This window comes from Rhinolophus hipposideros (genome assembly GCF_964194185.1).
Source record: "Rhinolophus hipposideros genome assembly, chromosome: 8".
In the NCBI taxonomy this organism is placed as follows: domain Eukaryota; kingdom Metazoa; phylum Chordata; class Mammalia; order Chiroptera; family Rhinolophidae; genus Rhinolophus; species Rhinolophus hipposideros.
The window spans coordinates 61,560,982-61,578,338 of NC_138054.1; the positions used below are offsets into that span (position 1 = coordinate 61,560,982).

At 41.8% G+C, this 17,357-nt stretch overlaps 2 protein-coding genes across 3 annotated transcripts in view; both read left to right on the plus strand.

The window, feature by feature from the left end:
- LOC308500730 (selection and upkeep of intraepithelial T-cells protein 7-like) overlaps nt 1–2,630 on the plus strand; it is a 69,468-nt gene extending 66,838 nt beyond the window's left edge. Inside the window, exons 8-9 of the mRNA XM_081056019.1 lie at nt 878–1,000; nt 2,450–2,630. Of these exons, the coding sequence (XP_080912145.1) occupies nt 878–1,000; nt 2,450–2,538 (212 nt within the window). The 3' untranslated portion in view covers nt 2,539–2,630. The remainder of the gene's footprint in view (nt 1–877; nt 1,001–2,449) is intronic.
- Nucleotides 2,631–13,846: 11,216 nt separating this feature from the next.
- LOC308501040 (putative selection and upkeep of intraepithelial T-cells protein 1 homolog) overlaps nt 13,847–17,357 on the plus strand; it is a 36,247-nt gene continuing 32,736 nt past the window's right edge. Inside the window, exons 1-3 of one of the 2 annotated variants that reach the window (XM_081056639.1) lie at nt 13,847–13,947; nt 15,681–15,803; nt 16,057–16,188. In XM_081056639.1, coding sequence (XP_080912765.1) covers nt 16,146–16,188 — 43 coding nt within the window. In that variant the 5' untranslated portion in view covers nt 13,847–13,947; nt 15,681–15,803; nt 16,057–16,145. Of the gene's footprint in view, nt 13,948–15,567; nt 15,804–16,056; nt 16,189–17,357 lie in introns of those variants that run through there. The other variant, XM_081056638.1, reaches the window with a different exon arrangement.

A 17,357-nucleotide genomic window follows, 5' to 3' on the forward strand; every position in this document is an offset into this window, starting at 1 on the left:
TTGAATTTGCATGGGAGTGTTAGCTACTTTTTTTATTCTCCTTTACTCCACATTTCAATGGGAATACCTATAACTGTTTAACCATCATATTTTAGGAGCAGATAATTTTTATCTAGTTTTTCATAATGGAGAGGAATTTTGCCCCAGAATAGATTATACTCAGAGCTTCACTCATCTACTTCCAAATTTATTTAAGTTGTTGGAAAATGTTAGTTCTTTGTAGTTGTAGAACTTAGGTGATTGTCAACTGGGGGTCTCGTAGAGGCTGCTGGGTATCTTCTCATGCTTTCCATTATGCTTTGCCAGCAATGGTTAGTCAAGTCCCTTTCAGCATTTGAAAGCTCTGACTTCTCCTTCTGCCATATATATCTGACTGCAGCCAGAGAAAGTCTCTGCTTTTATGGGCTCATATGATTAGATTTGGCCCACCTAAATAATCCTGGATTATCTCCCTAGTTTAAGCTCCATAACCTTAATTATATTGGCAAAGTCTCATTTTTCATGCGCTGTAACTCATTCATAGATTCCAGGAATTGGGACATGGATATCTTTGGGAGTTCTATCTGCCTATGACAATGTTTCATTCCCAAAGATTTATAGCCCTACCAAACACAAAGTCTATTTTACTCATCCAAGTTTCATCCTATTATAACATCAACTCAAAATTGATAATAAAGAAGAAAATAAAAGAATATTAAGGAATCTATTTTATATAGTTGTTATGAGGGTTAACTGAATTAGTCTACTTTAAGTAGTAAAACGAATTCTAAAGAATAAGTTATCAGTGCAATAAAGTTATACTAAATGTTGGTTCTTGAATATTCTCTCCCCATAGTTCTCAGTTCAACTAATTTCCTAATTTTTATACCTTTCTCAGTCTCTATTTCAGATCCTCTTTTTGTCTTGTACAAAGACTGGATATTGGATATAACAATATTGGTAGTTGTACTGATGATATTTTTTGGTGCACTTATCATTTGTTTATACCTGACACTAACAGGTAAGTGATCATGGTTATTCATGATTCTAACTATCATTTTTCCAGTACATATTTATTTTACATTCCCTGTAAGGCCCCACTTTCTTCCTAGTTAGTCCAGGGTTCATCCTGTTTCCAGAGAGAAAGAAAAATAGGTCCTAAACTTGGTTTTGTGAAGTTATATATTAATATACTAAGGTTAAGTTATAGCATCTCAAGTACACAATCAAAGAGTGACTCTGCTTCTGTTCTGACCTTCAGGCTTCTTCTGGTCTGTCCTTTAGCTAGTAGTAACACACAGGATCATAGCCAGGCATTTCAGATTTGTTATTCTCCTCCTGTGACATGAAGGTCAATTTTTATTTACACATCTATATCTCTAGCACCCAAAAAGAAGAATGCAATGTGGGTCTTTCTGAGTACATGTTGTGACATTGTTGTCCACATAGATTAATTTATCTAGCTCTTATATTATTCCATTCACTGAAAATTACTAAGACTTTATTCTAATTGGACATTGTTTAACTCTCTTCACCCTGCCTCCTTTAATGAATTTCACCATTTCTCCACTTTTGTTCATCCAGGAATCCCAAGTAATAGGTATTAAGCTAGAGATTCTTCTGATTTTTCTTTTTGCCATCCAGGAATCCCAAGTAATAGGTATTAAGCTAGAGATTCTTCTGATTTTTCTTTTTGCCAAAATTTTGTTTCTGATACAAATGAGGGCCAACAAATCCTTAGGTATATAATTTTCCCAAAAATTTCTTGTAAATAGATTTCAATTTACAAAATCATGAGTACATTGCTTTCATGATAGAATTTTCTTAAATGAACATAGTATTAAATAGTGAATATCTTGTGTATATACCTAGATGTTAAAAGAAACAAGAAATATATAATAATAAGGGGTAAATGTGTTTTGGGCCCACAATTTTAACTATTTCAAATAACTTCTTACAAGGAAGAGCCAAAAGTAGTCAAGGACTTACAGAATTCACCATTGTCATAGACTATTTAAAAATTAAGAAAAAAATTTCAAATAGAAATGAGAATATATAAAAAATTAGATGAATAATGAATATATAAGAAATAAGTAAAATAATTTTAATCAATGAAATATTAATTAAAAATAAATGCATAGTGTTATAATGGTTGTCAATATAATGAATTAAATAAAGTAATATGGAAAAATATTAAAAACCTAGTCATTGAACATCAATGGCTGCTAGTATCGCAGAAAATGAAACAGCCAGAGATTATTCTAGAAGTAATAACAAAATGCTATCTATGACATGTTTCTGGAAGGAAGGAAGGAAGGAGGGAGGAAAGGAGGGAAGGAGGGAAGAAGGAAGAAAGGAAGGAGGGACAGAGGGAAGAAAGAAGGAAGGAAGGAAGGAAGATAGGTAGGAAGGAAGGAAGAAAGGAAGAAACTCTGATTTTGATTAAACCTATCTTTTCTCCAATTTGTAGGACATATAAGTAAGAGAAGAATACTCATACATGAAAGAAGTTTACAGAGATACAATCAACAAAATGTAGAGCTAGAAAGCACTATGTAATAAATGATCCAAGTTCTTAAATAAATGTTGCAAGAAAATAAAATGTTATGGAAGCTGAACTTACAGTTTCATAAGTAAAAGGCATATCAACCAACCACAACCTGTACATATATTTGGATGTCTATTTAAACCAATATGCTATTAAACAAAAATGACAAAACTTTAGCAAATTCATAGAAAAGAGAGAGAGCCCAAATAAATAAAATCAAAAATGAAAGAGGAGAAGTTACAACTAATACCACAGAAATACAAAGGATCATTAAAGAATATTATGAACAATTACATGCCAACAAGTTGTAAAACCTAGAAGAAATACATAAATTTCTGGCGGCATATAACCTTCCAAGACTGAACTAGGAAGAAATAAAAAATTTAAACAGACTGATTACTAGCAAAGAAATTTAAGCAGTAATCAAAAAACTCCTAACAAACAAAAGTCTAGGACCAGACAGACTCACCAGTGAATTCTACCGAATACTTAAAGAAGAATTAATACCTATCTTTCTCAAACTATTCCAAAAAATTGAAGAGGAGGGAATGCTCCCAAGCTCATGCTATGAAGCCAGCATTACCCTAATACCAAAACCAGACAAACACATTACAAAAACAGAAAATTAAAGGCCAATATTCTTGATGAACAGGGATGCAAAAATTTTCAACAAAATATTAGCGATGTGTTTTCAACAATACATCAAATGGATAACACAGCATGACTCAGTGGAACTTACCCAGGAATTCAAGGATGGTTCAACATCTATAATTTAATCAATGTAGTATATCTCAGCAAAAAAATGAAGGATACAAATCATATGATCATCTCAATAAATGCAGAAAAAGCATTTTACAAAATTAAATATTATTTTATGATAAAAACTCTCACCAAAGTAGGTATAGAGGGAATATATTTCACCATAATGAAGGCTATATATGACAAACCCACAGTTAATATCATTACACAACGGTGAAAAGCTGAAAGCTCTTTCTCTAAGATCAGGAACACGATAAGGACGCCCATTATCACCACTCCTATTCACATAGTACTGGAAGTTCTAACCACAACATTCAGACAAGAAAAAGAAGTGAAAAGTATCCAAATTGGAAGAGAAGAAGTAAAATTGTCAATATGTGTAAATGACATAATACTATATATAGAAAACCCTAAGGATTCCACCAAAAACTTATTAGAACTAATAAATAAATTCAGTGAAGTTGCAAGATACAAAATCAATATACAGAAATCAGTTGTGTTTCTATATCCCAATAATGAACAATCAGGAGAAATTAAGAAAACAATTCCATTTACAATTTCATCAAAAACATAAAATACCTAGGAATAAACTTAACCAAAGAGGTGAAAGACATGTATTCTGAAAAATGTAAGACATCCACATCATAGGGGTACCAGAAGGAGAAGAGAGAGAGCAAGGAATTGAAAACCTATTTGAAGAAATAATGACTGAAAACTTTCCTAACCTGGTGAAGAAAACAGACATAAAAGCCCAGGAAGCGCACAGAGTCCCAAACAAGATGAACCCAAACAGACTTACACCAAGACACATCATAATTCAAATGCCAAGGTCGTGACGCAAGAGCCATGAATTGTTGGCAAAAAGTTCAGGTCGTCTAACTTTTACACACAGCTTTTTCAGCACTTCCAAACAGTAAACTTGGTTAACTGTTTGCCCAGTTGGTACAAATTCATAATGAATAACTCCTCTGATATCATAAAAGATTAGCAACATCAGCAGCAGCCTGTGCCCCACCCAGCATGAGCCACAAAGTGATCCACAGATGTCTTCTACCTGCTAGTTTTTTGAGAATTTTCATCATGAAAAGATGTTGATTTTGTCAAATATTCTTCTGCATTTATTGAGACATTCATGTGATTTTTTTTATCCTTTATTCTGTTTATGTTATATATCACATGAATTGATTTTCATATGTTAAGCCATCCCTGAGACCCAGGCATACATCTCACTTAGGTATAATGTCTGATCCTTTTAACGTGCTGTTGAATTCTATTAGCTAATATTTGCATCTATGTTTATTAGGGATTGTCCTGTAGTTTTATTTTTTGTTTTTTGTAATGTCTCTGTCTGGTTTTGGCATTAGGGTAATGCTACTCTTATTAAATGAATTTGGAAATACTTGTTATGCTTCATTTTCCAGAAAAAAATTGAGAAAGATTGGCATTAAATCTTCTTAAAATGTTTGATAGATTATACCAGTGAAGCCATGTGAACTTGCCCCTTTCTTTTGGAGGTTTTTGACTACTGATCCAACTCTTTCCTAATTACAGGTCTGTTTAGATATTCTATTTCTTCATAATTCATTGTTGGTATATTGTATATTGCAAGAAACTTATTTCTTCTAACTTTTCCAACATTTTTGGAGTACAAAAGTTTCTAATGATAGTCTCTTATGATCCTTTTTGTTTATGTGGCATCAGTTGTAATGTCTTCACTTATTTTTTTATACCTGAGAAACCCACAGCTAACATCTTTCTCATTAGTGAAAAATTGAAACCTTTTCCTTTAAGATCAGGAAAAAGGCAAGGAAGTCCACTCTTGCCACTTCCATTAAACAGAGTACTGAAAGTCCTCACCAGAACAATTAGGCAATAAAAGTTATAAAAGAATTACAAACTGGAAAAGAGGAAGTAAAACCATTTCTGCTGGCAGATTGCATGATCTTATACACAGAAAACCTTAAATATACCACAAAAAACTAATAAATTAAATGAGACCTAGGATGGCTGAATGGAGAAAACAAAACCGTTACACATGTTGCCTGGAAGAGACTCACTTCAGATTGGAAGACACACACAGACTGAAGGTAAAGGAATGGAAAAAGATATTTCATGCAAATGGGAAAAAAATCTGGAGTAACAATACTTATACCAGACAAACTAGATTTAAAACAAAAAAGGACCCAGTAATCCCACTTTTGGGCATTTATTTGAAGAAATCCAAAACACTACTTTGAAGGGACATGTTCATTGTAGCATTATTTACAATAACTAGAATATGGAGGTAAGCTGGGTGTCCATCGATGGATGAATGGATAAAGAAGAGGTGGTACATATATACGATGGAATATTACTTAGCCATGAAAAAAATGAAATCTTGCCATCTGTGGCAGCAGGGATGGGCCTACAGGGTATTGTGCTGAGTGGAGTAAGTCAGACAGAGAAAGACACATGACACATGGTTTCACTTACATGTGGAATCTAAAGGACAAAATGAATGAACAAACAAAACAGAAACAGGCTTATAGACACAGAGAACATTTTTGATGGTTGCCAGATGGGAGGAGTGTTGGAGGGCAGGGTGAAAAAGGTAAAGGGATTAAGAAGTACAAATTGGTAGTTACAAAATAGTCATGGGGCTATAAATTATACTACAAGGAATATAGTCAATATTATAATAACTATGTATTTCATCAGATGGGTACTAGATTTATTGGGATGATGACTTTGTAAGTTATATAAATGTCTAATTACTATGTTGTACACCTGAAACTAATATAATATTGTATATCAACTATAACTGAAAAAAAAATCTAAAAAAATAGAAATGCAGTACCAAAACACAGAAAGTCATGGAGGAAACTTCATGCACGTTGCTAAGTGAAAGAAGCCAAATTAAAAAGGTATCATATTGTCTGTGTGACACTGAACATCATGGGAGGGAGTCACAGGAAGCCCACGGTTCTAGACTGAATGTTAAAGAATTTCAGGAAAGGTTTCGGAGGCGACTATGGGGTCAAAATGACCCCCAGACATCTCTGCACTTTATGTGAACTGGAGTGGCCAACTTTTGACGTGGGATGGCCCTCAGAAGGCACTCTTGACCTCCCCGTGATTTGCCGAGTCTACATAGTTGTCACCGGGAACCCAGGACATCCAGACCAGTTCCCCTACATTGACTCATGGTTGGAAATAGCCCAAACGCTTCCTCCTTGGGTACAGTTCTGCTTTAATAGTAAGGGACAGTCCAGGATCTACGTTGCACAGAACCCACGAGGCCGTGCCCAGAAAGACATGGCTAAGGCCATTTACCAGGGAGATGCCAACGAAGAGCCACCACCACCTCTGAACGCACTACGGCCAACGGCTGGCACAACCTCGCCACTTCCAGACACTCCGCCTCCGTCCAACCCCCCAGGCCAACACCCAACCTCCAAAGCCCTCCCCAGGGAGCCCCTGATCCTACACACCAACTCTCACTGGGGCCTGCTAGTCAACTTCGGTCCAAGGACCCGCCTCTGCTTCAGCGGCCCCTCCAAGACACCAGAGGGCAAGACTAAGTTGGAGATGATGTGACCCTTCAGCCAAGACGCCCCGTCATCTACTACCAGCCCTTCTCCACCATTGACCTACTGAATTGGAAACACCATACCCCAGCTTATCATACAGGGGGCAAGGCAGTGGCTAGAAGAAGTGGCCCCCTGAGGAGTTCTGGATGCTGCCACCTGGGCGACTGAGGCTGTTTTGGATGCACGCCGTTATTGGGACTTTAATACTGAAGCGGGGAGAGGCGCAATCCATGGATACCAAGATGCTCTCCTACGAGGGTTGCGGGCAGGAGCCCGAAAACCAACCAATATGTCCAAAGCAGCTGATGTAACCCAAAATGGGGAGGAAACTCCTGGCGACTTCTATGAACATCTCTGTGAGGCGTTCCGCGTCTACACCCCGTTTGACCAAGAAGGCCCAGAGAATCAGAGGATGATAAATGTGGCCTTCATCGCTCAGGCAGCTCCTGATATCCACCGAAAACTCCAGAAACTCGAGGGGTTCACAGGAATGAATATCACCCAGCTCTTGGAGGTAGCTAACGAGGTCTATTGGAATAGTGAGGTTGGGGCTAAACGAGAGGCCGATAAAAGGATGAGAGCATCCTCGCGGCTGCTCTCCAACAAGGAGGGGATGGGCGCAGAAGAAAAGGTCTCCCTGCCTGCAGGCAGGCCCCCATCCTCGCGCCCTGCTAAAAGAAGACCAATGCGCGTATTGTAAAGAACTGGGCCATCGGAAGAATGAGTGCCCCAACCATCAGAAAGGAAAGCTTCAGCTTCCCCGTGGTCCCAACCCAACCAGCCCGGAACCTGACTTCATAGGATTAGCGGGAATTGAGTTGTACTGAAGAGGACCAGGTTCATTCGAACTCGGCCCCCACTAGCCCACAGTTGACTTAGATGTAGGGGACTAAACAGTGACTTTTATGGTAGATACCCTAGCAGAACACTGGATAGTCACCACGCCGGTGGCACTGCTTGGGGACCACAGAGTCACCATAATGGGAGCCACCAGGGATCAAGCTAAGAGCCAACCGTTCTGCCAGGCTCGGACTTGTAAATTAGGAGGACACACCATGTCGCACGAGTTCCTCTACTTACCAGACTGCTCCTGAGACACGACCGCCTTACCAAGTTAGAGGCACAAATCTCCTTCGAACCATCAGGCCAAGCCACCATGTCACTGCAGCCCCAGTCAGAGGGACTTATTCTATCTATCACTACCCTGAGGGAAGAAGAATGGAGGCTCTATGGGACTGGCAGTGTAGAACAGAACCCAGAAGCCTACAGGGCCGATTTCCCAGAGGTTTGGGCTGAAGATAACCCGCCTGGGCTAGCAAAACGTAAGGTCCCAGTGTTGGTGAAACTGAGGCCCGGAGCTCAACCCCAAAGTCTACGCCAATACCCCATCTCCAGGGAAGATCAGGCAGGGATTCAAAAACACCTCGCCCATCTCAGAGCAGCAGGGATACTCGTAGAGTGCCATTCGCCATGGAATATGCCCCTCCTGCTGGTAAGAAAGCCTAATGGAGAATACCAGCCAGTACAAGATTTAAGAGCGGTTAATCAAGCCATAGTCTCCCTACACCCCATAGTCCCAAATCCATATATTCTCCTCAGTCAGCTGCCCCGAAGGTCAAATGGTTCATCTGCCTGGACCTGAAAGATGCATTCTTCTGCATTTGGTTGGCGCCCCGGAGCCAATCACTGTTCGCCTTCGAATGGACCGATCCTGATACCGGCTAGCAGCTCCAGCTGACATGGACTCGGCTCCCACAGGGCTTCATAAACTCCCCAACCCTCTTTGGGGAAGCGCTAACCTCAGATTTAGCCACCTCCCCTCGAGAAGAATACTGCTGCACTCTATTGCAATACGTGGATGATCTGCTCTTAGCCTGTGCCACCGAAACCCAGGGCCAAACCGTGACACGGGCACTCCTGTCCCACTTAGCTGAGACGGGGCATAGAGTCTCCTGGAAGAAAGCCCAGCTCTGCAGAGAACAAGTACAATACTGGGCTTTGTCATCTCCAAAGGACAGTGGGCCCTCAGCACCGAGCAGAAGAAAATCATCTCCCTCCCTTGGCCCACCAACCGGAGAGCACTCCTTGAGTTCCTCGGGGCCACTGGCTTCTGCCAGATCTGGATTCCAGGCTTTTCAGCAATAGCCCGGCCCTTATATGAGGCTCTAACTGGTCAAGAAAAGGCCCCCATGCTATGGACAGAAGATCAAGAACACGCCTTCCAGTCACTCAAGAGCTCACTTGGACAGGCCCCAACCCTTGGGTTACCAGATACTGAGAGCCCATTACACTTATTCGTCCATGAAAGAGACGAAGTAGCCTTAGGACTGCTGGCCCAAACAGTTGGACCATGGCTCCGTCCCATCGCCTACCTCTCAAAGAAACTAGACCCAGTAGCAGCAGGTTGGCCACCATGCCTGCAGGCCCTAGCAGCCACTGTGATTTTCATCAAAAAGGCAGATTAGCTCACCTTAGGCCAGAGACTCATAGTTAAAGTACCCCACTTGGTCACCACCTTAATGAACAGTCAAAGACCCCAATGGCTGTCACATGCACGGCTGACTCAGTATCAGGGGCTACTCCTGGAAAACCCTCGGATCTCGTTAGAAACTGTGTGCACCCTGAACCCAGCCACTGTCCTGCCAATCGAGGAAGGGGATCCAGAACATGACTGTATAGAAGTCATCAACAAGGTCTACGCCACCAGAACCAACCTCCGGGACAGCCCACATCCTAACCCGAACATTACCCTGTATACTGATGGCAGCAGTTCCCTGAGGGACGGAAAACGTCACACAGGATATGCGGTAGCTACCACAGATGAGGTACTTGAGGCAGGGCACTTCCATCGGGGTGGTCGGTCCAATGGGCAGAACTATGGGCACTAATAAGAGCCCTTGCTCTATCCGAGGGCCGGAAAGTCAACATCTACACCGACTCTTGGTATGCCTTTGCAACCGTCCATATCCATGGGGCTATATACAAAGAAAGACCGCGGAGGGGAAAATCTATTAAAAATAAACAAGAAATCCTTAAGCTCCTACAAGCCACTTGGCTTCCCTAGCAGGTTGCGGTTATCCATTGTCGGGGCCATCAGAGAGGCAATGAGCCCTCAGCAGTCGGGAACAGGCTCGCCGACACCATGGCCAAATCAGCGGTGATGGTAAGCCCTAGTGAACTACTCTTGGTTACTGACACTACCACCATGTCCCTCCCGTGGTACACAAAAGAAGAACTCAGATGGGCAAAGTCAGAAGGGGCCGCCAGATTGCCACAAGGGTGGTGGCAACTGCCCGACAGAAGACTCTTCATCCCAGCCCTGCTAGGTCCTCAAGTAACCGCTGAATATCACAAGTTAACCCACTTAGGAAAAACTGCTCTCGAAGGCCTCCTAACCAAAAACTTCCACATTAGCCAGCTGTCTGCTCTTTGCAAGTCCATCGGAGAATGCTGCCTCACTTGTGCAAAGAACAATCCAAAGTTCGGCCCTAGTCCCATCCCTGGGATTCAGAGAAGCGGTACCGCACCTTTTGAGGACCTCCAAGTCGACTTCACTGACATGACAAACTACCACAGTACTAAGTACTTGCTGGTCCTGGTCTGTACCTACTCCGGGTGGGTAGAAGCCTTTCCCACTCGGACTGAGAAGAGCTGCGAAGTAGCCAAGGTCCTCCTTAGGGAGATTATCCCCCCCTACGGGATTCCACTTTCTATTCACAGGGACAACAGGCCAGCTTTCATAACAGAACTCCAGATGGTAACCAGAGCGAAGGGCATCAACGGGAGACTCCATACATCACACCAACCCCAAAGCTCAGGGAAAGTTGCACGCATGAACCGTACCTTCAAAGAGACATTAGCTAAACTCCACCAGGAGACCTCCCTTGGGTGGGTGGACCTCCTACCATTAGCTGTCCTTCGGGTGCACTGCATCCCTGGCAAATCTGGATTCTCTCCCTTCGAAATTATGTTCAGGAGGCCCCCACCCCTGCTAACCAGCCTCCTTGGCGACATTAGCCAGCTGGAGTTATCCAGCCTCCAAAACCTGATGGCCGCGCTAGGCAAGGTCTCCACAGATGTATGTGCTTACATTCTGGAAAGGGCCCCCATTTCTCTCGGGGCCCCAATACACCCCTTTACCCCAGGAGATCAAGTCTGGGTCAAAGAATGGAAGCATGAGCTCCTCCTGCTCCGGTGGACAGGTCCTTATACTGTAATACTCGTTACTCCCACTGCTCTTAAAGTTTCAGGCATTGTCCCGTGGATCCATCACAACCGGGTTAAAGGAGCCCAGCCAGAGACCGACGCCTGGACCGCCCGGCCTGACCCAGCCCATCCACTCCGCCTGACCCTAGAGAAACAGCCCGGATGAGCCTTGCCGTCTGCCTGGCCTCCATCTTCGCTGCCATTGGACTCCTATTGTTCCTAGCCTTTGCTGGTCTCACTGCATCCTCCCCACCGAGCTGGTCACCACTGGAAAAGGGACTGTTAGGTTCTACTTCCTGTTCTGGGCTGCTTGTCTCCTCTCCGTAAGCTGTCATAGGCAGCAACCATGATTTGGCTTTATCTCATACTATCTCTACCCTAGAAAGGAGTCACGACCTCCCTTTCCTGTCCCTTAGGCTGCCAGAGAAGTTCTCTGACCACCCAACCTTCTCGTACTTACGTTTCATAGAGACCTCCATCACCTGTCGGGCTACAGCCCGGATCCTTGCCCTGCGGGGTTATCATCTTCTTAGCCAATATGATGATCTCTAAGTTGTTACCACTTACGATCATCAACAGGGGGATGTGATGGGAGAAACTGACCTAAAATGGTGGCCCAAGCGAAGAGAGAAATCTCCAGCCTAAGCCCCAGCCCACTTCTGCATAACCCTCTCCAAGCCTCACCCCGAACCAATCACCAGATGACACCTACCCCTTCCCCGACTCAAGGAAGTCCCTAACCCATAAAAACCTGCTCAAAACCTTGCTAACGGCTCAGTATTTGGGAAGGATCCCACTGAACCCACCGGCGTAATAAAGCTGATCTTCCTAACTCTCTGAGTGCTGCTTGGGTTCTTTCCGGTTCTGGTATACATAGCAAGATGGCCATCTGCTGTGGCTAGGTGGCCATCAGCTGTTACCGGTTAGCCATTAGCCACTAATATAACTGCCAGCTACACTTTGGGGTTGTTTGGTTGGTGGGCAGGTTGGCAGAGAAGCGGATGGCAGATTACGGATTGTGTGGCTCCTGCTTCCTGTGTCTCCAACCCAGCCGCCAGCAAGAATATAGTGTTATGAACCCCCCATGCCATGGCTCTGTTGGTGTTCCTTTTTGGCCTCACCACATCCTGCATTCTTATGCGGGGAGCTGGACCAGAGACCCCTCATGACAATCATCTTAGCATTCTTTGTTATTATTGTCTCTAGCATTGTCTCTAGCAACAAAAGGTTTCGGGGCATGACCAAGCCCTCTGGCTCCACGCCCTGGCCCCCAGGCCTCCGTCTGGACTTCCCAGGCCTGCCTAGGCCCACTGATCACAAGCTCCTAGGAGACAAATTACAAAGAAGACAGGACAAGATGGTTTTTACATTCCAGGGGGTCTCTCCAGGCCTAAGGCAAACAAAAGCCGGCAGGTACAAGGTATAAAGCAAGACAAGATGGCATTTAGATAAGAAAGTTCCTGTTCCTGGCCTAAATATAGCCTAACAATCACTGACCTTTATGTATTTGAGGAATACAGAACAGTTCTTTTCAGAAGGTCTCTCAATCTGGGTTTTCATATCTCTGCTGAAATTTCCCATCTATTCATGTATGCTGTATATCTTTTATTAATCACTGTTATTTAAATTCCCTGTCTGATAATTCCAACATCTGGGCCTTCTCTGAGTCTTGCTTTGTTTATTGTTTTGTCTCTTGACATTGGGTTATTTTTCTGTGTATCTCAATTTTTGGTTAAAGTGGGACATGGTGTATAGAATAGTATTCTATACCTCAATAGTAGCTACTGAGGTAAATAGTATTTATGCCTAGAGATGGGCCAGCTTCTTCTGTAAAGCCTTTAATGGGCTGTTTTGAATCAATACCTTAAGGAGCTGATCCAGCTTTGGGTTTTATTTTTACTATAGTTAATCTCAGCGAGCCATTGGCTTCAAATTCCTCTAGTATTACTGTGGGTTGGGAGTGGAAACTGATTTGTTTGAGGCTTTTGCTCAATGTTCCTGTACTACCTCAAGCTGTAGGCTTTCCTGGCGAGTTTGCATATCAGAGAAGGTCTCTGTGCTCTGGTCTCGCCTTTAGTAATCTGCTATTCCATGTTACTTAGTGCTTACCACCCTGGTGTCAGGAATGGGAGAATGTTCTCTGTTGTCCTAGTTTAGCTCAGACTTAGGCAGGTCCTGTCCTATGTACCTGGGCCTCAGATGAGAGGTTTTATCAGTCATTCTGGTTTCCTCCATGGGGAGCTGTCTCAACAGTTTAGGCCCAGTACCTTTTCCTGCCCCTCCTTCAGGGGTAGAGAAACTTTTCTCTTCCCTTTTTATCTACAGAGTAACAGGTCTTCACATGCCCTGGGGCTGATAGGGTTGTCTGCCCTTTTGCTAGCATCTTAACACTTTTATTTCATAGGGAAAGAGGAACTGGGTGTAACTTCTGCCTTTCCCACCCAACGGGGGACTGCCTCTCTCCTTGGTTTCACAAGAAGGCTTTCTCCAGTCTCCTGCTCTGCCTCCATCATTCACGTGTATTCACGGAAGACCACAGTGACGATCTGCAGAAGGGTACAAACTCCTTTTCTGTCCACATTGCCTAGGGATGTACACTTGGCCTTTATTAATTAAAATTTTAGCTCAAGTCTTCATACCAGTTTCAGTGGTGTCTTCTCTCTTCTTCCTGGACTCTGCCCAGGTAAGTCAGTGCTTGTGTCTCTTCTATTTTTGGAAATTTCAGGCTACTGTCTTCCCTGCAAACTCTACAGAGTTTAAGAAAACTTATGATTTTGTTGATTATCCAGGTTTTCCTTGTTGTTAGGCTTGGATCAACACTCCAAATTCATGGATCTCAAGCAGAAGCCTAAAATCCTTAATGTTGTATTTAAATGAGAGGAAAGTGTAAGTTTTGATGAGATTTTATTCATCATTCTTTTTCTTTTATTTTATTGACGATGTGACCAATCTAAGAAGTAATTGATGGTCATATAAACCCTCCTACACTGTTTAAAGCAGAATTTTCCCATCAACCACATTGAAACTCTGACTATGTAAACAGAGAGTGAAAGCAAGTTTTCTCATTACCTTATGCAATGGATGGAAATAACAACACATGAAGTCACTTCTTTGCAAGATGAAGCTTGTTCTTGCATAACAGTGTAGTCCCACAATCAGAACTAGAAAATAAAGATAGTCATCAAACAGCAGAGCTAACAGGATTTGGAATTCCCCAAATCTTATTTCCAATACCCCCAACTGAAAAACTCCATTATTCTTCCTCTCAAATTCTTCCTACCACAAGCCCTGAAAAATTTTAAGGGCAAGTCAGAAATGTCTATTAGCTATAGAGGCATAGATTTCAAACTGGTTTGCACAACACAAACATCTAAGGGAAATTTAAAAATTACCATTGGCATCTGAAAAAGCAGAACTTGTACAAACAGAGGATAGAATGGTGGTTACGAGGGCTTAGGGAGTTTGGGAATTGGAGAGATGTTTAAGGGTACAAACTTGTAAATAGTAGATAAATAACTTCTGGAGATCTAATGCACAGCATAGCTTTTACAACAAAACTGCTATAAACTTCAAAGTTTCTAAGAGACTAGATCTTAATTTTTCTCACCACATAAAAGAAATGACAATTATAAGACAGATAAAGGTGTTAGCTAATACTACGGTGGTAATCATACCATAATATATAAAGGAATCAACACACTATATGCCTTAAAATTATAGAATGTTATATGTTACTTATATCTCAATTTTTTAAAAAGTTCTCTATAATGAGTGATGCAGAGTTAAAAAAAAAAAGAAAACTGAATAGTCTTTAGTTACCAGTTAAAAAATGTATATTCATAAATTGAATACTATTGTCCCATAAAAAGGAATTACGTATTGATACCTGCTACAACATAGTGTTTTGCTAAGTGAAAAACCCAGTCACAAAAGCCACATCTTTTATGATTCCATTTATATAAAATATCCAGAATAAGAAGATCCATAGAGACAGAGAGTAGGTCAGTGATTCCAGGGAATGAAGGGAGGGGGAAATTGGGAGGCACAGGTTTCTTTTTGGGGTGATGAAAATATTTTGGAATTAGATAGTGGTGATGATTATACAACACTGAGAATATACTAAAAACCATTGACTTATACAAATAGTTTTTAAATAGTAAATTTTTTTAATAGTAAATTTTATGTTATGTAAATTTATTCACAATTAAAAATAGAGACAAAACCATACATACATACATACATACATACATACATACATACATACATAAATACATAAATAAATAAAACTAGTGGCGTCCCCACTCCAAAACAGAGCTAAAATATTCCAGAGTTGATTCAAATGTGTAGTCTGGGTGGAGAAGCTGATACAGAAACATATTGAAAGTGCAAAATGTTTTGGTGAGGCAGGGAAGGAATTACAGAGCACAAGGATTTCAGAGGAAAAATTAATCCTATTAATTAACATTTTTAAATCAGTGTTAATTTCTCCCAGAGGTTACCCTGGGTTAATGCCACTTGTACAACAGAGAAACTTCTGGGTTCTGCCTCCAGACATTTCATGTGTTTCCGTCACAGAAAATGGGTCATTGATGTGGTTATGCTTCACGATCTCTCTCTAGATTCTCTGCATGTGTCTTGGAGCCCGCTTGGCTCTGAGTACAGGCCATTAGCTCAAACACACTCCTAGATCGTGCCACAACTAGGGCTTCACCAGAAGGACCTGGAGAGGAGAAGGAACTCAGGTAAGTGGTCAGATTCAGGGATTTGAGTCCGCTGGAGCTCCATCCTAGAGCCACGGTCACTAGGGGAGCAGAGTAGAAGTGGTCTTGTGGGACTCAGGCATGGCACCACCAGGGGTTTTCTCAGGCCTCTGTCTCATGTTCAAGAGTCCAGGTTCTTCTCCAAGACTCTCAGGCTGAATTCAGAGATTCTCAATGTGGGTTCTAATCACCTAAGTAGAAAAATCCCCAAACCATTTCTGCTTTGCATATACAGGATAACCATAGAGGAAGAAATCAGTAAAAGGAAGTGTAACGACCTTCTTCCCATCCCATGAGCAATGGAAGAAATAATAGGGTTCTACCATGGACACCAGAGCCTCTTCTAGGAGTACATTGGGTTATACAGGTCAGCAATCATTTGTCTAAGCATTTCTTTAAATTAAAGTTTATTGGGGTGACAATTGTTAGTAAATTTACATAGATTTCAGGTGTACAATTCTGTGTTACATCATCTATAAATCCCATTGTGTGTTCACCACCCAGAGTCGGTTCTCCTTCCATCACCATAGATTTGATCCCCTTTACCCTCATCTACCACCCCCCTCCCCCCTTACTCTCTGGTAACCACTAAACTATTGTCTGTGTCTATGAGTTTTTGTTTATCTTGTTCTTTTGTTGTTTTTGATTCATATACCACATATCAGTGAAATCATATGGTTCTCTGCTGTCTAAGCATTTTTAACAGTGTCCTAGAATAATTCACATCTCCACCCAAGTTACTTTATTAACCTGTATGTTTGCCTAAAGAAATAGCAGCGAAATGCTTAAAAGAAAGTGGTCGGTTGCCTTGTTTAAAGTGCATCGAGGCAGAAGGGAGCTGAGATGATTGTGTCAGCACCAAGGGTAGTGACTGCCATGTGGAGTGTGGATGGCTACTACAAGGCAAAGGAGGGGTCAGCCATGGAACTTGGGGCCTGCAGGGAGGAGGGAGGCCCTGAGGATGCTTCCTGGGACTTCCTAGTGAAAAGGCCTGGAGCTCCTGCCACTTACTGAAGAGGGAATCAAAGACAAGCCATGAGCTTTAGACCCAAATAACCAAGTGCCCCTGGAACATAACCTCCTGAGGTGTCCAAAGGTACATTAAAATCAGCCTGTTCCAAACTTATTCATTCACAACCACCACATTTTGCATTCATATATTAAAGTTGCTCCTTTTCCTATACCTCGTCTAGTAAGTTAAATGCTGAACCCTGGGAGACATCCTGAAAGTCTTTACCTCAACTCCCTCATTCTAGCAATTCTATGTCCTAAATAAATCTCAGATCTTTCCAATTACGCATCATCTGCTCCGCCACTACTTTAAGTTCTCATTGTACTCATCTCTGATTATATGTTTACATACGTGTGTGTAATATATATTCATATGTTTTATTTAACATGTATCCATATGTGCTTATATATTCCATATATTTGTGTACATATGAACATAGTGATATGTGTACATATAGATATATATGCATGTGTCATCACTTACACAAATACGTGTATTATACATATACGAGGTCAGACAATTAA